The following is a 23466-nucleotide window of genomic DNA, read 5'->3' as shown; positions in this document are numbered from 1 at the left end:
AGAGAGAGGGAAGCAGGCTCCCTGCTGAGCAGAGACCCGATGTGGGGCTCGATCCCAGGACTCTAGGATCATGACCTGAGCTGAAGGCAGAGTTCTTTAACCCACTGAGCCACCCAGGCACCCCAAATGTCAGTAGACTTTAGCTTCATGACTTTATTCTTAAGCAAAAATCTTTTCAGTCTTTCTTACCAGGGGAAAGTGTTTTTAGATTTCTGTCATACTTCTATTGCACAGCCCAATGGTATATTTGTGTAATTGTGCTGTTGGAATCATTATGATTATTTCAAAATCCAAAACATGTTCCTCCCTTCCTGAATTTCCCATTTTTGGAATCCTAACCTCATTTCTCTTCCTTCTCACTTCTCATTCATTCATTCATTCATTCATTTCTTCCTCCTCCTCCTCCTCCTCTCCTCGCTCACCCTCTCCCCCTTCTCCTTCCTCTTTCCTTCCTCCAACTCCCTCTCCTTCTCCTTCCCTTCTTCCCCTACCCCCTCCTCCTCCTCTTCCTCCTCCTTCTTCTTACTCTTCTTCTTCCTACTCCTCCTCCCCCTTCTCCTCTTCTTCTTTGTTAAAAGAGTTTTATTTTGAAATACAGATTCACAAGAAGTTGCAAAGATATACAGAGAGTTTCATATCCCTTCCCTCAGGGTTCCCCAACAGTATATCTTACCAAGTACAACACATCAAATCTGGAAAATTGGCAATGATGTGATGTGTGTGTTTTGTTCTATAACATTTAACTTCGTGTGTCGACAGCTTTGTTTAATCCATGCAACAATCAGTCCACAGAACTCTACATCCATCTCTACATGGATGTGCCCGTGCTATGCTCTTATAGTTACACTGTCCCTCTCCCTCCCTTTCCTAATCCCAGGCAACTAATGACCTGTTATCCATCTCTATCATTTCACCATTTTGAGAATGTTATACAAATGTCATAATGACAGAATTCTGAATTTTTGAGATTGGCTCTTTTTGACTCAATGTAATGACCTAGAGACCCTTTCAAACTGTGTGTGTATCATATTTCTTTCCCCTCTTTCTTACTGAAGAGTATTCCATGGTATGATGTATCAAGATTGTTGAGCCATTTACATATTGTAGGGTATTTTGGTTATTTGATATGTCTGGCCATTATGATTGAAGCTTCTGTGAACAAAATTATACAGGTTTTTATGTGGAGAAAGTTTTCATTTCTCTGGAATAAATGTAAAGGTGTATCCTTTTCATCCTTAAATTATTGCTTTTCTTTCCCAGCGCCTATTAATACTTAATTAGTTACAACACTTAACTGAGATTTAAGAACTAGTATCTTATGCTCCACAAATAAGTGAAACCATATGATAATTGACTCTCTCTGCTTGACTTATTTCACTCAGCATAATCTCTTCCAGTTCCATCCATGTTGCTACAAAAGTTGGGTATTCATCCTTTCTGATGGTTTCACTTATTTGGGGAGCATAACAAATATCATGGAGGACAAGGGGTGTTAGAGAGGAGAAGGGAGTTGGGGTAAATTGGAAGGAGACGTGAATCATGAGAGACTATAGACTCTGAAAAACAATCTGAAGGGTTTGAAGTGGGGGGTGGTGGTGGGATCAGGGTACCAGGTGGTGGGTATTATAGAGGGCACAGATTGCATGGAGAACTGGTTGTGGTGAAAAAATAATGAATACTGTTTTTCTGAAAATAAATAAATCAATTTAATAAAAAACAAAACAAAACAACAACAACAAAAAAGAACTAGTATCTTTTTGATAAACTAAAAAAATTGATGGAGTTTGATGAGGTTAGTGGTTATATAAACTAATGACAGGAGGATCACAGATATTTGGGATAAGGTGTCACAAGGATGTTCAGCAGAAGATTTTGAACGCTGGTCAAGGCCATCTTCCCTTGTTTGAGCTTGCTCTTCTTAAACATCACATGTCTATCTTTTAGATGACATGACTAAATATTTATCTAAAATCTAAAGGAATTGGTGGATAAGTTACATTCCAAATACCCTTCGCCAAGAGTGAGAGAAGGTTTTTGCCTAACTTTATCAAATTCCCACAATACTTTTTTTTCTATAAAATATTTCTTTAAGTATACTTTGTATAGTGTAGGGATTTTTAGAAATGTAATCTGGCACTGTTGGAGGACATGTCTCAAATAATCCCCAATGTTCTCTTCTGGATTAAAATTCTATGATTCTCTTAAAAATTTCTGTTTCTGTGGAAGAAATTAAAGAGTGCTGTGAGATTTGGTGACTTAGTCTGTATTGCACAAATAGTTTGCAACTAGATTGCATGACCATCAGATGTAGACTTCAAGAGAGTTGGGTGTCAGTTTATCATTTTTAAATGAAAAAAAATAGAAGTTAAATTAATTTTAAATTTAATTACAAATTGATTGCAAAGAAAAATCTTTCTCTTTCTCATTCCAGATTAATTCAAAGAATGGATTATGGAAATCAGACTTTGGTGACTGAATTCTTTTTTGTGGGCTTAACAAATCACTTCCAGCACCAGGTTGTTCTCTTTTTGATATTTCTCTTGGTTTATCTTTTCACTCTTCTGGGAAACGTGGGGATGATCACCCTCATTTGGATGGATCCCCGACTCCACACTCCCATGTACTTTTTTCTCAGCCACTTGTCTTTTGTGGATATCTGCTCCTCTTCAGTCATTGGTCCTAAGATGTTGACTGATATTTTTGTGGAGAAAAAAGTAATTTCTTTCTTGGGCTGTGCTGCTCAGCTCTGGTTTTTTGGTCAGTTTGTAGTGACTGAGTGCTTCCTCCTGGCCTCCATGGCATATGACCGGTATATGGCCATCTGTAAGCCCTTGTTGTATACTCTCATTATGTCCCAGCATGTCTGTGTGCAGCTGGTGGTAGGACCTCATGCTATGGGTCTTATGAGCACTATGACCCACACGACTTTCACCTTTCACCTACCTTACTGTGGTCCAAATATCATCAATCACTTCTTCTGTGACCTTCTTCCTGTTCTGTCCCTGGCATGTGCAGACACCCAGGTCAATCAATTTGTACTTTTCATCTTGGCTGGAGCTCTAGGAGTGATCAGTGGTGTGATCATCCTGGTTTCCTACATTTACATCGTCATTGCTATCCTGAGGATCCGCTCTGCTGAGGGGAGGCGCAAAGCATTTTCCACCTGTTCTTCACACCTGACAGCTGTCTCCATCCTGTATGGGACACTCTTCTTCATCTATGTACGTCCTAGTTCTAGCTTCTCCCTGGATATTAATAAAGTGGTTTCTGTGTTCTACACAGCTGTGATTCCCATGTTGAACCCACTTATCTACAGCCTGAGAAACAGGGAAGTTAAGGATTCATTCAAAAGGAGGTTTGAGAAGAAGCAGTTTCTTATGAGTGGGTAAACTAGATTCCATTTGTACTACAGATTGAGAGGTGATATTTACACAAGATGCATGAGCATGGACTGAGTGATGGGAGTGCATATTTTATGTTGAGCTTCACTCTTTATTATTGTGTGTCACTGAAGTCCTATAACATCTTTAGGTTACAATCTTCTCATTGGGTTTTCTCACTTCTCGATTAACAGTATTGAGATTTAGAGTTTTAAAATATAGTGAGTGGCTTAGAGAATCCCAAAGATTTAGAATAGTCTTAAGATTTTGTAACGGGAAATGAGGAGTGCTTTGTTATATATGAGAAAAGTGGAAAAATCTTAACCAATGAGCTTAACAGTACCTCTGTTTTGCTTTACAAGATGTTGAGATCTTGCAATTACTTGCAAGTTTACCTTTTATTCTTTTTTTTTAAATTTTTTATATTTTATTTATTTACCTGACAGTGAGAGAGGGAACACAAGCAGGGGGAGTGGGAGAGGGAGAAGCAGGCTCCCCGATGAGCAAGGAACCCGATGAGGGGCTCAATCCCAGGACTCAGGGATCATGACCTGAGCTGAAGGCAGATCCCTAATGACTGAGCCACCCAAGCGCCCCCCTTTTATTCTTTTTAATAAAAATATTACAAAGGGTATTTTTCTGGTCGTATGTAACAATTGCACTCTCTAATAACACCTGCACGTTTGGAGTAGACATTTGACAAAGGTCTTGTATGTCTGTTCTGCTGTTCTGCTACTCAAGTAACTACTTGTTGAGATTTTGCCACTATAATCATGTGATTCATGCATATAAAATGCAGATTGCTTTGCAGTTCTTTTTTTTCCCACATTCACATAAGTTTTATTACTTTAGCATACTGTTATTTAAGTACTTACAATTGTTTTATATATTTTTAAATGTATTTTCAAAAATAAGGTAGTTATTACCATTGTTGGTTATTGATTTTTATGTCATCAGCAGGGAATTAATTTCTACTTTATAGATGACAAGACTGTTGGTTTAGAATATTTAGTGAATTGCCCATGACCTCATAATGTTCTCCTGCATTTTTCTCCAGATGCAATATTCTCTCAATTATCCATTTTTTTAAAATACAGCACACAAATGCAAGAATGAGGGGATAGAACATTTGCCTTGTACAAATTGAAGATTCACACAGAATTTCTCTGCCTTCTCTTGAAGGTCTTCTTTAAATGGCATTTAATTTTAATCCATTCATGTTGAAGAATGTAAATAATAGCTTCTAATGCCTAGAATTTTTTTCCATGTTTATTCCTCATGCTTTATGCCAGTGATAGTCTCTGTGTTCACTGTTGACTCAGAGCAAAATCCAGAAGATGCCCTTTAATTAAGAATGAGGGGCGCCTGGGTGACTCAGTGGGTTAAAGCCTCTGCCTTTGACTCAGGTCATGATCCCAAGGTCCTGGGATCAAGTCCCACATCAGGCTCTCTGCTCAGCAGGGAGCCTGCTTCCCTTCCTCTCTCTGCCTACTTGTGATCTGTCTGTCAAATAAATAAACAAAATCTTAAAAAAAAAAAAGAATTAATGGGAGTCAATGAATGATGCAATAGTTAATTAACAAGTTGTTACATATGCCTCTTATGTGCCTGCCTCTTTATTGGGAGCTGTTCATAAGCAAAAAAGTCCTCATGGAAGTTATAGGCTAGTGAACAAATAAAGATTAAAAATCAAGTACATAAACATGGTGATTTCTATGATAAAACAAATCCAGGAGCCAAGATAGAGTATTAAGGTATCTTTAGAAAAGGTGATAGAGAAAACCCTCTGCAAAGGGTAGCATCTGGGAAAGAGGTATACATTCTGTTTTAGGTTATGTTTTCCACGGAGTAGGGATGCTATGATTTGGCTCATTAAAGGAAAAGAACCTTGTTCAAATAAGTATTTGAATTTTCCAAAAGAGAGGGCAAAGATTTGACGCTGATTTGTTCTGATTCTCAAGATATTTTTCTTCATTCCAGTATGTTATGCAGGTTTTGGGAATGGGCAAGTTTGAAAGAAGGAGGACATTACCTAATGCTTAATTGGGAGAAGGGATTTATTATGAGCCATATGAACGCTGACAAAAATGATAACGTTGGAGAACAGATAAAGATACTTGTTATTTTTCACCAGGTGACTCCTTGCTGCATAAATCTGTAAGATCTTCCAGGCACTTTATGACGGATTAATTGTGTTCTTTTTTATACTCACTCCATGCCTCTGTGTGCCATGAAAACAGGACCACGCAAAGAGCTGAACTGATTGTCTTGGTAGCCTTGAGCAGTGCAGTCTAAATGCATTTTAGGGGAGGGAGCAGCAGACTGCTTAGGCACACTCCCCTTCAGTGAGAAATCCTTTGTGGGATTTCTTCAGCTTTCTTGGGGTTTTAAGTGGCCTTTCCATTCCCTCTTTCCTCCTCCCGAGGCAGTGCTGCAGGCCAGCCTTTATCACGTCTGAATCTCTGCTCAAATATGATGCCCTCTGAGAGGTCCTCGGGACCTCTTTACCTAAAATTATTCTCTGGTCGTATTATATTCCAACAATTTCCCTTTTTTCTTTATTATTTTTTGAAATACTTATAAATACTCAAATATGATCTATTTATATGTTTCATTATTTTTTTAGATATACATATATTTTATTTATTTATATTTAAAGTGTTAATATTTATTTGACAGTGTATATTGCATGTTTATTACAAAAACCACAAAGATAAAAATGTATACAGAAATCAATCTTAGAAGATTATGCTCCATGTAATTATTATTATTTTTTTAAATAATTTTTTATTTTTTCATTATTTTTTTGTCCTTCCCTGTAGAAGGGGGATTCATGTTAGAAGGATGCTTATGTTCACTACTTTGTCCATGACGCTACAGCCTGGCACATAGTAGGTGCTCAGTGTATATTTATAGATTGAACAATACATTTATGGTTAAGATGCCATTCCTTATTTCATGCTGTTATAGATCAGCAGACATATATTCAAGTGTCTGTTCTGGCTGTGTTTCCTTGGAAGAAGGGCTTGTCTGCAAGACGAAAAATGTTTCATAATTGGAAATATGCATACAGATACATATGGATAACTTAACATGAAATTTGGCATCTAATAGTAATAAGAATGCTAACTTTTTAGAACATATTTTTAAAAACTATGCTTTTATTCCGTTTTTCACTCTATGGCTATTGTAGTGATTTGATTTCAGTGTGATATTTTGGTGAAACATTATATTTTGCAACATTTTCCTATAATACAACGTTGTTTCTCACAGACATCCATGTACTTCTTTTATGTCTACAACAGTAAATACCTGTTTTCCTTCTGGAGATCTTTCTCTTATCTGCAGACAAGAATCTTGATAGGATTGTAATGGAGCTGCAGACTTCCCACAGCAAGTTATAGACATATGACCTAACCTTGAATTATTTTCCCTGGCGCTTGAGTTGTAAGGAGGCTAGCACAGTGATTGGAGCTCATTTATTCCAGCCAAGATCCCCCAGCAGACACAGTCTCTGCTATAGGGCACATAGAACTGTCCTGATTCTTTCCAATCATCCTCTGAGCTACCTAATAGTCTCCTGGTGAATTTCCTGTGTCTGTTGCTTGCAATTGATAAATAGTTTAAATTTTCTTTGTCTACAAAGTACTCAATATTTATTGTCCTTTTCTGTAATAATCCCTTCAATCAAATTAGCATTGATTAATTAGGAGGTATCAGGAGAGGGGAATAGATTAAATTGGGATTGTTATTTCTATGTGAACATGAGTCAATGATTTCAGTCATGCTTAAATGATCTTGTTTTGTTAATCAGCACAATTCCACTGGTGGAATAATCCTGTTAATAATTATCCATGATTGAACTTCCACAGTGTCTGAGGAAACATACTGTGTGCTTTCCAGAATTGTCATCTCTTAAATTTCTATTATCATAGATATACATGCAAGTAAAATACTGCTATTTCATTCATAAGGATGAATGGGCTCATGCAGTCATTTTCCACTGCTGCATAAGAAGTTGCCACAAAGCTGGAAAGTTATAACCACTTAAATTGACTGCCTCACAGTTTCCCTGAGTCTCTAGTCCAGGTCCATCATGGCCTGATTCTCTGCTCAGACTCGTACAAGGCTGATATGAACCTGTTGCCAGGGCTCAGCTCCCAACTAGAGGCTCCGGGGAAGGCTCATTCCAAGCTCACTGGTGTGCTTGGGAAAACTCAGTTCCTTATGGTTGTAGAACTGTGGTGCCTGCTCCCCAGTGGCGGTCAGCTGGAACCTCTCTCAGCATCTTAGGGTTGCTCACCTGCCTTTTGTCATGGCCCCTTCGGCTTCGGACCAGGAGTGACTTATCTAGCTCTCCGTATATTTCCAACCTGTCTGACTCTTCTGCTCTGAGCTGGAGAAATCTTGGGACCCACTGGTTCACCCAGGGTCATGTCTTTCAGACGTTTAACTGTGTCGTGTAATATAACATAAACATACGAGTGGCACTTCGTATTCAGAGAGTCCTGGGATAAGGGCAAAGATTAGGGATCTTTATAGCAAGATTATAGGAATTTTGCCACCCATATTGATGCTCCCAAAATAAAAGTCTACCCTAAAGAAAAAAACAGTCATCTGTGAGGGGGAAGAATTGACTTTGAGATTGTCCTTCTTACTTTATGTTATATGTGTGTGTGTGTGTGTGTGTGTGTCTGTGTCTGTGTTTTCTTTTGTGGGCCTGCACTTTTGTTATTTTTTCTGTTTGTTTCTCATTAAAACAATTTTTAAAGTACTCATTTGTACAGAATATTTATCCTTTAAAAAAAAGATTTCATTTATTTGTTTGAGAGAGAGAGAGACAAAGGGAGAGAGTACAATCAGTGGGAACAGCAGATGGGGAGGGAGAAGCAGGCTTCCTGCTGACCAGGGATCTGGACTCGGGGCTTGATCCCAGGATCTTCGGATCATGACCTGAGCCAAAGGCAGATGCTTAAAGCCACCCAGGTGTCTCAGAATATTTATCCTTTAACAATAATGTTGCTTCATACATCTGCTGAGGGTCTGCTATGACATAGATACTGTGCCAAGTGTTCAATAAATATCTCATGGAATATTTTAATTCCATTTGTGGTTGCTTTCTTAGATCTACATTAGAGCTGGAGAAACAAGACCTGAGAGGTTGAGCCACATGTCTTAGGTAAGGAGTCTTAATGAACAGAAGAGGTGGTGTTTGGTCCCACCGTGAGTCCTCCAAAGCCTGGGTCTTTTCATATAGCCATGGTAAGATTATCCACTAGGATGGGATATATTGTGGTTTTCTCCTTCAGAATTTTTCCATAACAATTTATTCTTCCAGAAAAAGATGAAGACAAGGAGATTTAAAAAGTTATATTATTCTGATAAGATTTTGCAAAACTATACAGTCAAAAAAGTTGCTGTTGAAAGGTATCAACAAGAATCACTTCTTTGGAATCATGCAGTGTACTTGCAATGATAGCTTTTGAAAATAGGTTCTGATAAACACTTTCAGAAAATTTTAGTGTATTTTTGTTTGGAAATAAAGATATACTGTGAGTGGCTTTGTTGACAACTGTTTTCTTCCTGTATGAATACCATTCTCATGTACATGATGACTCCAAACATAGAGGTGTATACCTATAAGGACTTTGATAATGCCTGTTGAATCTTAAAATATGATAGTTGCCCTAGCACAGTTTTGTAAGCAAAGGAAAGAAAGGAAAAACAAAGAATGATATGACATGGTGACATTTCTAAGTACCGTGTGGACAATAAGTGGATATTACCACATTACACAACATACACTGAGATGAACTCCTGCTTGTTGGGAGATCAGGATGTGAAAGGCAAAGAAATAAAACAAAAGACAATTACAGAGAATATCTCTATGAGCTTGTGAGAGGACATTTTGGCAAGGAGATTTTCCTTGTTCGACTAACTACAGAAAATCGTAAACGTGGGGCACCTGGGTGGCTCAGTCAGTTAAGCATCTGACTCTTGGTTTTGGTTCAGGTGATGAACTCAGGGTTGTGAGATCGAGCCCAGTGATAGGCTTGCCCCTGGCCTTGGAGCCTGTGTAGGATTATCTCTCTCCCTCCCACTCTGTCCCTTTCCTAACTAATCTGCTTTCTCTCTTAAAGACAAAAACCTAAAAGCAAACCCTAAACATGAAGGAGAATAATATTCTTCTGACTCCATTAAAAACCAGGAATTTGGGTCCATCAAAAGGCACTATTAAGACCATAAGTATTCAAGCCATTGGATGTGAAATGTACAAACCTGACTTATCTCTGAAGTATATGAATACCTATTAAGAATAATAAAGAAAGAGACAGCCCAGTGATTGAAAAAGGTCAATACACTTGGGCACTGCAGTGTTTGAACCTCACTAGAATTCAGGAAAATGACAATTAGATGTGCAATGAGATACCACTATGCACTCAACAAAATGGCTAAATTACAAAATTGGCTCCCATACATTATATGGAAGTGTGGTGCTACCGCTTTGGAAAACTTGCATTATTACTCAGTTTGAACAACCATCTACTTATTGACCGACACTGCCTCAGTGCTCCTCTCTGAGCTTGGCTAACCTTGAGATAGGCTTCTTCCTGACAGTAGGCCCATGACTTCTTTGTGTCTTAGTGCATGTAGTTCAGAAAATGTACAACCGTAAAGTCTTTATTTGTCCCTTTGAGGTATAAATCTTCTTCCAGTCTCTTACAATTTCAACCCAGACAGATCCTTCTTAAGGACTGGAGACATCTCTTGATTTCTCTACCTCTGTCAGAAGGTAGGAGACAAACTATGAAAAACGCAAGTGGAAAATATAGATGGTCCAATCACATTGACCAACCCATCACCTACAGTCCTCCAACACTTCTTTCCCATCCTACCTCATCCCAACACTTAAAACAGTTCTTTTTTTTTTTTTTTTTATGACGAGGTGAGTTCAGCTTCTCTCTCTTATTGCACTAATCATGAACAAGGTCCTCCTCGTTTGTATGAGCTACACTTGATGTAATTTTTCTTTGATGGTACTTTCACTCCCTGATATATTCCTACGAGAAATGCATGCTCAAGAACACTAAATGATATGCACAAAAACGTCCATTGAGAAAAATGTATAAAGGTTACAAACTGGAAAGAACTCAAATGCTCCACAACAAAAGAATGGATAAATCATTCATGGAATATCCATATCATGAAATGCTAACAGCAATAAGAGTATATTTTTTCAGCAAAAGATCAATTTCACCAAGAAAGTGTGGATGTGAAAATGCTTTATTTTCTTTTATGTTATTGTTACTTCCAATTTTATTAAGTATAGTTGAAAAATATTAATTGTATATATTTAAGATATACAATGTGGTGAGTTAATAAATGTGTACGCTGTGAAGTATTTACCACAGTCAAGGCAATGAACATATCACCTCACGTAGTTACCTTTTTTTGTGTTTGTTTTTTTGTTCTATATTGAGAATACTTAAGATCTAATATCTTAGTAAATTTCAGGTATATAATACTAGTTATTAATTATAGTCACCATGCTGTACAGTAGATTTCCAGAACTTATTGATCTTCTACCCTTTGACCAACATCTCTTCATTTCACCCACCCTGACCCCTGACAACCACTGTCTTAATCACTGCTGTCAGTTCCACGTTTTTAGATTCTACATCTAAGTGACATCATAAAATATTTGTCTTTCTCTGGATGGCTTATGTCATTAAATGTAATGCCTTCCCTTTTCATCCATATCATTGCCAATGGCGGAACTTCCTTCTTTGTTTTTCATGGCAGGATGCTTCTTTCCTATGTTTTCTTCTAGGAATTTCAAAGGGAGGGGACAGTACCAAAGGGAGAGAGAGTTTTATTTTGTGTAACTACCCTTGACTCAAAGTCCCCAAATTATTTTCTCAAAAGATATTATATTCCCTCTAGGTCTGATCTCCTGGGTTTTGGCTCCTTGAGGGAGTTAGCTCCAATGAACTGAATAACCCTTTAGAAAAACCTCTCTTGTGTGTTGTGCAGATTGAGTTAAGTCTTTTTAAAAGTGCTATCGGAATGCCCAGGTTTCAAGATGGTATCACTGTATAGTGTATCTTCCTAGACAAATGGAGAAGCTGAGAAGAATGAATGGTCTCCATTTGTAGGGTAATTCACTTTTATATCAGGGAATGCAACTTTCATAATTCACTATTAAATAGACACGCAATAGATCTAGGGCATATTTCTTCAGGTAGGTGTGTTAAGTGATTTCCTAAATTGCCTTTAGATGTCTAGATATTTAAAAAATTGGTTTAGACACCTGAAAAAGCATTGTATCTAAGCTTACTGTGAAGCATAATTTGGTATAAGTCAAATATTTAATCTGTGTCTTTTGACTTAAGGACCCAACTTGAATGTCTATGTTGGTTGAATTTTGTGTCTGGCATAGATAGTGAAATGCTCTGTGGGATTTATGGCTCATAGGATGTTAGACTTAAGAGGCCTTGGCTTCTCTGGCTCTTAATTTCTTCCCTTTCCCTATATTGGATCTTACAAGTAGAAACCAACCTCTGAATTTGCTGAGTTGAATTCCAACTTCTCATGCCCAAAGTCCCATGTGAAGATTATATTATGGTTCCTCTGCTTTAGAATCTTAGCACTGGGGATGCCCAGGGCAAAATAATGTGATAGGCATTTCTACATTTAGGAACTATGGTCTTTACACAAGATTTCAACTTGAACCCAAAAGTTTTAAAAACATAATAATTATTGGTGATATACGTACTTACCTTTGTTCATAAAGGCAATTATTTGAGAAAATAGATGTGTGTATTCTAGCTCGAGTTTTACAAAATTTTATGTCCTGAGCTTGCAACTCTCCATCTTCCATGAGTAAATATCAAATGCAAATATCAGCGCCTGGGATGAGTTTGTATGTCTAGAAAATATTAAATTCTTGAACATCTCACTACTAAAGTATTATTTTCTTCTAACTGACCTTGGATACCACCCACCTAGGCTTTTTCCTTCTAAGCTCCATTTCCTCTGAGACCACAGGACATCAGCAGATTTTCACTTCATTCCTTTCCTGTTAAGCAAAACCCTTTCCAAGCATTCTTACCAGGGGAAAGTGATTTTAGATTTCTGTCAGAACTTTCCCTGTTGCACAGCCCATTGATCTTTTTGTATGATTGTGCTGTTGAATCATTGTGATTATTTCAAGGTCCAAAACATATACCCCTTTTCCTCAGTTTCCCATTCCTCTCACTTCTCATTCATTCACGCATTTTTTAAAATTTTCTTCTGAAATAATGATCCACAGGAAACTTCAAAGATGTATAGACTGGCTCACATACCCTTCACCCAGGATCCCCCAATGGTACATCTTACCAATGACAGCACAACATCAAATCCAGGAAATTGACATTGGTGTGATGTGTGTGTGTACTGTTCTATGCCATTTTACCATGCCTGTAGATGTTTAACCCATGTGAGAACCAGGGTGCTGAACTCTTCCACTTCTACAAGGGTCTCCCTGTGCTAACCTCTTAGAGCCGCACCTCCACCCCCCTTCCCAGCTTTCTGAATTCCAGGCAAGCACTAATCTGTTCTCCATCTGTATGATTTTATCATTTGGAGAATGTCATATAAATGGAATCCTAAAAGTTTTGAACTTTTGAGGTTGAAATTTTTCAACTCAGTAATTCACCAAGGTGTTGTGTGTATCATATTTTGATCCTTTTCCTACTAAATAGTTTTCCATGGTATGGATATGCCACAGTGTGTTTAATCATATACATATTACAGGAAATTTTGATTCTTTCCAATTTTTAAACTTGTATAAATAAGATTGTATATGTTTTGTTTTGTTTTTGTGAATATAGATACTCATTCCCCTGGGATAATTGTCCAGACATACCCTCTAATTCTTAAAATTTTTATATTTTTCTCTTGAGCACTTAATAACACTAGTTGGGACACAACAGCTACTCGATATTTAAAAAGTGGTCTTTTCTTTCCTGGCTTAAAATTTCAATGGACTCACTCAATTAGTGAGAAGATACAGCATCAATATGGTAGCTCACAGGTGTTTTGGAGAAAGAGTCATAGTAAGGATAGTGTTGAGGTTGTGATCATGTTGTAAAGCTAACTTTTTTTCTTCTCAGCTTACCCTCCTCCTTGGACATAAAAACATATACTTTAGACTGCTCAAGTAATTATAAATGCTATCGTCTAAGGGGATTGAGGAACAAGCTGCATTGCCCAAACTAGTTTACCCTTATTTGGCAGTGAGAATTGGTATCATGCAGAATTCATTGAATTCACACTGCCTGTTTAAAGAGTTTTCATTAACATATAATGTATTATTAGCCCCAGGGGTACAGGTCTATGAATTGCCAGGCTTGCACACTTCACAGCACTCACCATAGCACATACCCTCCCCAATGTCCATAACCCACGTACCCTCTCCAAAACGCCATCCCCCCAGCAACGCTCAATTTGTTTTGTGAGATTAAGAGTCTCTTATGGTTTGTCTCCTTCCCAATCCCATCTTGTTTCATTTTTTCCTTTTTCTTCGAAATGTTAAAAAAAAAAAATCCTTGGTTCAAAGCTAAATACTTGTATAAATATAACCTAGTGTAATTAGAAGAGTTGCTTTAGATAACCTCCAATATTCATTTGTAGTTTAAAAATCTATGATTCTATTAAAAAATTCTCTTTCTGTGGAAGAAATTAAAGTCCCCGTGAAGTTTAGTGACTTAATCTGTATTGCATAAATCATTTGCAAATAAATAGCATGACTTAAAGATGTAGAATTCAAGAGAGTTGAAAGTAATGATATCCTTTTTTAACTGACAAAAAAAGAAGTTAAATTCATTTTAAAAATAATTTCCGTACAAGTTGATTGTAAAGAAAAGATTTTCTCTTTTTCATTGCAGATTAAGTCAGAGAATGGATTATGGAAATCAGACTTTGGTGACTGAATTCTTTTTTGTGGGCTTAACAAATCACTTCCAGCACCAGGTTGTTCTCTTTTTGACATTTCTCTTGGTTTATCTTGTCACTCTTCTGGGAAACGTGGGGATGATCACCCTCATTTGGATGGATCCCCGAATCCACACTCCCATGTACTTTTTTCTCAGCCACTTGTCTTTTGTGGATATCTGCTCCTCTTCAGTCATTGGTCCTAAGATGTTGACTGATATTTTTGTGGAGAAAAAAGTAATTTCTTTCTTGGGTTGTGCTGCCCAGTTCTGGTTTTTTTGTCAGTTTGTAGTGACTGAATGTTTCCTCCTGGCCTCCATGGCATATGACCGGTATATGGCCATCTGTAAGCCCTTGTTGTATACTCTCATTATGTCCCAGCGTGTCTGTGTGCAGCTGGTGGTAGGGCCTTATACCATTGGTCTTATGATTTCCATGACCCACACAACCCTTGCCTTTCACCTGCCTTATTGTGGCCTCCAAATCATCAATCACTTCTTCTGTGACCTTCTTCCTGTTCTGTCCCTGGCATGTGCAGACACCCAGGTTAATCAGTTCGTTCTTTTCATCCTGGGTGGAAGTATAGCAGTGGTCAGTGGTGTGATTATCCTGGTTTCCTACATTTACATCATCATTGCTATCCTGAGGATCCGCTCTGCTGAGGGGAGGCGCAAAGCCTTCTCCACCTGCTCTTCACACCTGACAGCTGTCTCCATCCTGTATGGGACACTTTTATTTATCTATGTACGTCCCAGTTCTGTTTTCTCCCTGGACATCAATAAAGTGGTTTCTGTGTTCTACGCAGCTGTGATTCCCATGTTGAACCCACTTATCTACAGCCTGAGAAACAGGGAGGTCAAGGAGTCATTCAGAAGGAGGTTTGAGAAGAAGCAATGTCTCATGTGTAAGTAAACTAGATTCCGTTTGTACTACAGATTGAGAGGTGATATTTACACAAGATGCACGAGCATGGACTGAGTGATGGGAGTGCATATTTTATGTTGAGTCTCACTATTTATTACTTTATATCTTTTTTTTTTATATTTTAGTTATTTATTTGACAGAGAGAGATCACAAGTAGGCAGAGAGGCAGAGAGAGGGGAAGGGAAGCAGGCCCCCTGCTGAGCAGAGAGCCTGATGTGGGACTCCATCCTAGGACCCTGAAAAGTCACTCAACATCTCTAGGTTGCAATTTTCTTTTTTTTCTTTCTTTTTTTTTTTTAAAGATTTTATTTATTTATTTGGCAGACAGAGATCACAAGTAGGCAGAGAGGCAGGCAGAGAGAGAGAGAGGAGCAGGAGGAAGCAGGCTCCCTGCAGAGCAGAGAGCCCAATGTGGGGCTCGATCCCAGCACCCTGGGATCATGACCTGAGACGAAGGCAGAGGCTTTAATCCACTGAGCCACCTAGGCGCCCCTCTAGGTTGCAATTTTCTCCTTTGTCATTGGTGAGGAAGGTGTTTTAAATCATTCAGCTGACATGAGAGGATTATTGAGCTTTAGTGCTTTGAAAATACTTCTAAGGATTATGAGTAGGATATGAGAGGTTCTTTGTTAAGTCCTGAATAAGTCTGATCATCATCAGTGACTGGACAGTACTTCTGTTTAGCTCACAAGGTTTTGAGATCTCTCAGTTGTCTGCAAGGTTGGCCTTGATTCTTTAAACATAAACCATTAACAAATGTATTATGGTGAAAAGTTAAAAACTTCAACTTATAAGATAAATATGTCTTGGGAGTGTAATGGGAACATGGTGACTCTAGGTAATAATTCTGTCCTGTACATTTATACGTTGCTAAGAAAGCAGATCTTAAATGCTCTCTTCACTTGAAAAAAACGTATAAGTACATAAGGTGATTTATGTTAACCAAACTTACTGTGCTGATCATTTTTAACATACACAGGTATTGAACTAGCATGTTATACACCTTGGACTAACACAATGTGATATGTGCATTATATTTCAGGAAAATGGAAAAAAAGTGAATGATTCAGAAAACATATAACCATAGTACTCTGCTATGCTACCTTCGTGTTTGGAGTAGGCATTTTACGAAGGCCTTGTACATCCCCAATACTCCTCTCATAGCAATGACTGTTGAGATTTTGCTGCTGTAGTTACACGAGTCGTGCATGTGAAAGGCAGAATGCATTTCAGTTCTTTAATAAAGTGTTTATTGCTACTGTGATTTATTGAATTTTGTTTCATAAGCAGAATGTGATTTTATTTTTGTAGATGTTCAGTCTGGCACACATGAAAAATCAATGTATTACCCATGACCACATAACTTTGGTCACACTTTTATTTTCTCCAGGTACTATATTCTTTCAACCATACTTTTGGGTTTTATTTCCTGGAATGTAGTAACAAGTCTAAGAAATGAGGGTGTTGACCATGTTTTTGTGTGACTGTAAACCTCTGTCTTCTCTTGAAGTCTTTCTTTAAAGGATGTAAATAATCTCTAAGTCCCTAGAATATGTTTGCTTGTTTTGCTTGTTTTTCATCAAGCTTTCTTTCAGTTTTTGTGACTGGGCTGGGTAATGATGTGGGTCACAATGCTATTTAATTAAGAAGATATGGGAGTCAAAGAATTCCAGCATCAATCACTCATTTAACTATTTTTTTTTTACGTAGTCCTCTTTGCCTGACCCTGTACTGGGTATTATTCATATTTAGAGGAAAAATCCCCCTGGAGGTTACAGGCTAGTGTAGTGGAAGGACAAACAAACAAGACTGAAAAGTATTTACACATGTAATCAAGAAAAGAAGAGGTAGTATATTTTAGGAAGGGTAATTAAAAAAAAGAGTTTCTTTCAGAGTCCATAGTGTCTCATGGTTCACCTGAGCTGAAAATAAATTAAAAAAATTAAAAAAAAAAAGAACTAAATAAAGTTAAAGATATACCATGTTCATGGTTTGAAAGAATGAAAAAAAAAAAAAAGAAGAGTTTCTTTTAAAAAAGGTTGGGAACGGCAAAGTTGAAAAAATTCTTATAGTATGGCTTTCCATGGAATCTAGAGGTTACTATTTGGTCATCAAAGGAGAAAGTATCCCCTCCCCCATATAGTAACAAGGCTTCTGAGTACTCTAGCACCTTGTTGGGTGGGGTGGGGCTAGAGTTTACAAACTAATTCACTTTAATTCTCAGAATACTTTTGTTCATTCCTTTATATGGTGTACGTTTTGGGAATGGGCACGGTTGAAAGTTGGAGGACACATTAAATGTTTTATTGGGAGAAGGGATTTATTATATGCCATGAAAGCACTGATGAAAATCATCACTTTCAAGAATAGATTAAAATACTTGTTAACTTTCACCAGGCGACTCCTTGCTGCATAAATCTGTAAGATCTTCCAGGCATTTTATGATGGATTAACTGTGGTCTCTTTCATACTCACTCCAGGCCTCCATGTGCCATGGAAACAGGACCATGCAAAGAGCTGAGCTGATTGTCTTGGTAGCCTTGAGCAGTGCAGTCTGAATGCTTTTTAGGGGAGAGGGCAGCAGACTGCTTAGGCCACACTCCCCTTCAGTGAGACATCCTTTGTGGGATTTCTTCAGTTATTCTTGGGGTTTAAGTGGCCTTTCCATTTCCTGTTTCCTCATCCTGGGACAATGCTGCAGGCCAGCCCTTACCATGTCTGAGTCTCTGCTCAAATGTGATGCCATCTCAGATGTCCTGTGGACCTCTTTACCTAAAATAATTCTCTGCTTGTCCTGTATATCAACTGTTTCCTTTTTTTTGATTATTATTTTTTGAACATGCTCCTACATCCCTTTCTACTGTTGCATAAGAAGTTGCCACAAAGCTGGAAAATTATAACCACCTAAATTCACTGCCTCACAGTTTCCCTGAGTCTCTAGTCCAGGTCCATCATGGCCTGATTCTCTGCTCAGATTCTTACAAGGCTGATATGAACTTGTTGCCAGGGCTCAACTCCCTCCTAGAGGCTCCGGGGAAGGCTCATTTCCAAGCTCACTGGTGTGTTTGAGAAAACTCAGTTCCTTATGGTTGTAGGACTGCGGTGCCTGCTCCCCAGTGGCGGTCAGGTGGAGCCTCTCTCAGCATCTTAGGGTTGCTCACCTGCCTTTTGTCATGGCCCCTTTGGCTTTGGACCAGCAGTGACTTGTCTATCTCTCCATATATTTCCAACCTCTCTGACTCTTCTGCTCTGAGCTGGAGAAATCTTGGGACCCACTGGTTCACCCAGGGTCATGTCTTTCAAGAAGTTTAACTGTGTCATATAATGTAACATAATCATATGTGTGGTATTTCATCATATTCAGAGATTCCTGGAATTAGGGCAAAGATTAGGGAACTTTACAGGAACATTATAGGAAATCTTCCACCCACACTAATGCTCACAAAATAAACATCTATCCTAAAGAACAGTAGTCTATGAAGGGGAAGAATTGACATCCGAGGTTGTCTTTGTTAATTTGTGTTTGTGTGTGTGTTTTCTTTACCGGATTTGCAGTTCTGACTTTTTTTGTTGTTGTTGTTAGTTTCTATGTTAACATAATTTTTAAAACAGTTATTAATGTAGAATTTTAATTTTTAATAGTAATGTTATTTTATATATTTGGTGAGGATCTGCTATATCATAATACTGTACTAAACATTTTGCAAATATCTTATTGAATATTTTACTTGCCATTGGTGATAGGTATTATTTGATCCACTTTATAGCTGGAGAATCTGAGGCTTTGGAGATCCTGAGCCACATGGATCACATCAGGCATCTTTTAAATGAAGGAGGTGCCTCTTGACCCTTCCAAGCTCCAGTGCTGGGACGGGACTTATTACTCTCTCTTTCCACTTGTATTTCTCTGAGTTCACATTTGCTTATTCCAGGCAAAAATGAGGACATTTTGATATAGACAGTTATCCTTTAAGATTGTAATTCTGGTAATATTTGTAAAAAGATGTAACTGAAAAGAATTTGATGTAAAGTCTCCAAAGGTAATCACTCCTCTGTGATCATGGAGTGCCCTTTGGAAAATACAGAATTTGCTTAGATTATGATGAACAGTTTCTTTTCATTTTAGTACATTTTCATTTTGGAATCAGGATTTCAAATTACTCTTTGAGTAAATTGGTTTGACTATAAGGTTCTTCCTTGTAACCAGCATTCTCATTTTGTCAACAACTCAGAAAATAGAAACATATGTTTACTAGGACTTTTGATAATGCCAGTTCAATCCAGTAAGATATGACCCTTCATCTACTAAAGAGTTATTAGTGAGGGACTCAAGACATAAACAAAGAATGATATGTGGTAGCATTTTTAAGTGACAGAAGAGAGAAAAAGATGCTGTTAAAGTTCAAAAAGAATGATTATTTTTGTCTATAAGGTATCAGGGAAGGCTTCCTGGATGAAGTGATGATTCAACACACCTTGCAGAACAGATGGAATTTTGAGTCCTAATATTTCAGTAAGTGAGAAGGGATAGTCAGAAGGGTTGTAAGGAAAGAGGGACATATGGGTCTGTGTGGGAACAGCAAATCAGCAAGTGTGCTTGAGTCTTATAATGTTCCCATGGTGTGAAAGGAAACTGTCAACGTAGGTCCTGCAGGACAGAAGAAGCAATGTTATAGTGAATCCAGACTTAAACCTTCCCAAGATATTGCCATGATTCTGAAGTTTATATGGAATGCAAAGGATCCAAAATATCCTTGAAGAAGGATCTTGACGATCTTGAAGAAGACAAGTCAGGTGGGATGTCTTCCTCTACTGAAGACAGACTTACAAAACTATAGTAATTAAGATAGGATTGGGGGCATCTGAATGGCTCAGTCAGTTAAGCACCTGACTCTTGATTTCAGATCAGGTCATGATCTTAGGGTCATGAGACAGAGCTCTGCTAGGGTTCCATGCCAAGAGTGGAGCCTGCTAAAGGATTTCCTCTCTCCTTCCCTTTTGGCTCCTCCCCTCTCCTTTTTCTTCAAAAAAAAAAAAAAAAAAAGACAGGATCAAGAATAGACTAATAGTCCAGTGGGACAGAGCAGAGTGTCCAGGTATATTAATGAATGCATGCTAATACCTTTATTATTAAAGGATATACAGACCCAATACATGAACACTTCATTTATGGCAAGGGTGACACAGCAGGGTAGTGGGGAAAGAAAGGACTGAAAAAAAAAATAGTGTTGGCTCCATTGGATGTCTGAATGGGAAAAAAGTAATTATATTCTTATCTCACAATACACATTAACATTAATTCCAGATCATTTGGAGGTTGCAATGTAAAAGGCAAGGAATTCAGGCATCCAGAAGATAATATTGGAGAATACCTTTATGACATATGATAGGAAATTTTTAAAAAGTAGGTACAAAAATACTAAATATCAAGAAAAATATTGATTCCCTGAACTACACTAAAATAAAAACTTAGGTTTATGCTTAGGAGTGTAAACATGGAAGCCACAGGAAAAGAAAGTGTATTTATAAGGCAGAAAAATGAGATAATTGAAGTATATGAATAACTATTGTAATTTTTAAAGAAAGGCAATCCAGTGACAAAATGTGGGCAAGACTTCTAACAGCCAATCCATGCAAGTGGTTATGGAAATGACCTTTAATACTGCAAAATTTCTCAAATTCCTTAGACGTGGCAGCTAAAGGCACATTGAGACCCCACTAGACACTCACCAAAATGGCTAAAACGACAAACACTGACTCTCATACAGTACTTACAGAAGTATAAGCAATGGGTTTGGGACGACTTCCTAAATTCTTAGTCAATATGAACATATCTGTACCCCATAACAAAGAAATTTTACTCTCAGGTATATTCTCAAGAGAAATGCATGATCATGAACACCAAAACACAAGGTGGTCATGGGATGCTCAGTCGAGAAAAAAAAAATCACAAAAGTTAAAACCTAGCAAATGCCCAAGAAAAAAGTAATCGATAAGTCATTTGTAGGATTTTAATATAATAGAGTGCTAGCATCAATAAAATACATGACCTAGAGATTTATTCAACCAAAGAGGAATTTCACAAACATGATATAGATGGTGGAGATGTTCTAGTTCCTGACTTGGGTGGCAGCGTACGTGCATGTGCTCACCGTACAATAATTCAAGGGTACGTTTAAGATTTTTCACTTTTCGGTGTGTTATTCAACAGCTGAAAAACTGTTGGATCAGGCTTGAATTTGTCAGTGAACAATTTGTCTCAATGTCTCATAAAAAATCCTGTGTGAATATGATGGAGATTCTTTATACATTATGATTTCGGTGATTTTTCTATGAGTATTAGAAATGGAAGATGAATGATCACAATGCTAATTGAGTTATTCTGGTAGCTGATCCTCTGCTGTAGTGATCTCTAGGCGAATAGTTGCAAAAATTTTGTTGTGCTTCTCATGGGGAAAACAGCAGTTGCTACAACACGGCACTAAAGTTTACTCTTGAAATGTTTTCTTGTGTAAGAAGGAGGTAAGAAATAAAAGAGTTTACTCAGTCAAGTACAGAAAACAAGTAAGATGATCCCAGTGGATTTTTTTTTTGGAGTTTAAAGTAAAAAATAAAATTTTAATTTAATTCCCTATTATCAAATTCCCAAGGTATGACATGCTTTGAGACCTAAGTTCTCCCAGAACAAAGGAATGATGTCACTACTTCTGGAAACTTTGATCCAAGGGAAAAGACAATGTGTTTTGGAGTGGAAGCTTACCATATTCTCATGAACACTAAGAATAAAACAAGTAATTCTAAGAAAGTCTGACCTCTTCTCTGTGCAGAGGCACAGATGATAGTGGGCAGAAGGAGCACATGCTGAAAAGAGTACAATTTATACTCCACTTTAATTTTAATTCTTGGAAGAGGAAAGGAACTCATTGGAATGTAAGTTTAAAGCACTTTTAAAAATCCACTTTGGTCCCTGCATTTACTCTTCAAGAATTTTAGTATAAATGGGCTTATGGGAAAATGAAAATGACTGACATCTTGAATGTGGGGTGTGTGGTTTTTTTTTTTTTTTTTTTTTTTTTGTGGTACATAGAGAGATATCCACTGTCAGACCATAATTGGTTAGAATGTAACCAATGCAGCAAACTTAATATGAAGTAATGTGAAATTCTGTAACAGACACAAAGAGGTTATAGTCAAAAATGCCTCTTCAAGTTCAGTGACTGTCCAGAGCAGAAGTCTGGCTACCTTCTCCAGGTGGGGAGTCATCTTCATGGAATGTTGCCCTGTATTATGAGCCTCACACTCAAAGCGTGGGTGCAAAGGAGGCAACTGTAACTGAGAGCCCAGCTGCAGATGTTTGAGAGCCCTTGTCCTAGAACAAACTTGGACTCTGCACAGGTTTTCTCTGGAGCTTCGTTGCTCTCCTTGTCATCAACAGCCCCTCCACTGATAAATTCTCATACAGGTACTGCTTGATTCTCTATCCCTCAAACAGCATGCAGAACCAGGTTGAGACTCTGAGGCTCCCGCTTGGGAGAGTGGCATCTTTAAAAGGATGGAGACTCTGCATCTAGATGGGGCCGTGTCTTAATCTCCAATGACTCTTACGAAATACTAACTCTGGCACTTCAGGCACCCTTTTCCACACTTCATAGCCTCTTCTGTAAAAAAATAGGTAGCAGCATGTTTCTTACCTAGGTTTTGGTGGAAAGCAAATGGGCTGATGTTGCAAAGCACCTGGGGCACAGGTGCTTTGCAAAGTCTTGAATACTCACAAAAGCTTATTGCCCCTTTGTATTCATTGTAACCTTAAAAATACTGAATCATGTAGCCAATCATTGCTTTGAATTGCAGGTGGAAAGTGATTGTGTATTTGCCACCAGCTCTGTGGTCCTGAGTCAGACATCTTGGAGCCTCAGTTTTCTTATTTACAAACAGTGAGATTGGGGCCAGAGTTCTCTCTGTTTCCTATAATTTTAGAAATCTTGAACTCCAAATGCATAGCTTGCAATTGTTTCTCACTTTCTACCTCTGAGGCTTCCTAGATTTCTTCCTTGTCTGTTTTTCTTCTCCCACTTGATTGCAGCTAATTTGTCTTCTCACTTTTTCTTTTTAAATGATGAAATAAATTTCATATAAAAATAAATACAATTAATAATAAATAAATAATAAATGAAGGCAATTAAGG

General features: G+C 37.8%; 2 protein-coding genes across 2 annotated transcripts; both read left to right on the top strand.

The window, feature by feature from the left end:
• Window positions 1-2444: 2444 nt before the first annotated feature.
• LOC101680064 (olfactory receptor 1002-like) lies at window positions 2445-3389 on the top strand. The gene has a single exon (XM_004777648.2). It carries the CDS (start codon window positions 2445-2447, stop codon window positions 3387-3389), a length of 945 nt encoding a protein of 314 aa, XP_004777705.2.
• Window positions 3390-14324: 10935 nt separating this feature from the next.
• On the top strand, window positions 14325-15269 carry LOC123388650 (olfactory receptor 1002-like). Its single transcript, XM_045068439.1, has one exon. The coding sequence runs from the start codon at window positions 14325-14327 to the stop codon at window positions 15267-15269; it is 945 nt and encodes a 314-aa protein (XP_044924374.1).
• Window positions 15270-23466: the final 8197 nt, after the last annotated feature.

The sequence above is a fragment of the Mustela putorius genome, unplaced genomic scaffold (genome assembly GCF_011764305.1).
Source record: "Mustela putorius furo isolate JIRA1106 unplaced genomic scaffold, ASM1176430v1.1 tig00000127_pilon_pilon_pilon, whole genome shotgun sequence".
In the NCBI taxonomy this organism is placed as follows: Eukaryota; Metazoa; Chordata; class Mammalia; order Carnivora; family Mustelidae; genus Mustela; species Mustela putorius.
This window is presented reverse-complemented; position numbering and strand designations above follow the sequence as displayed.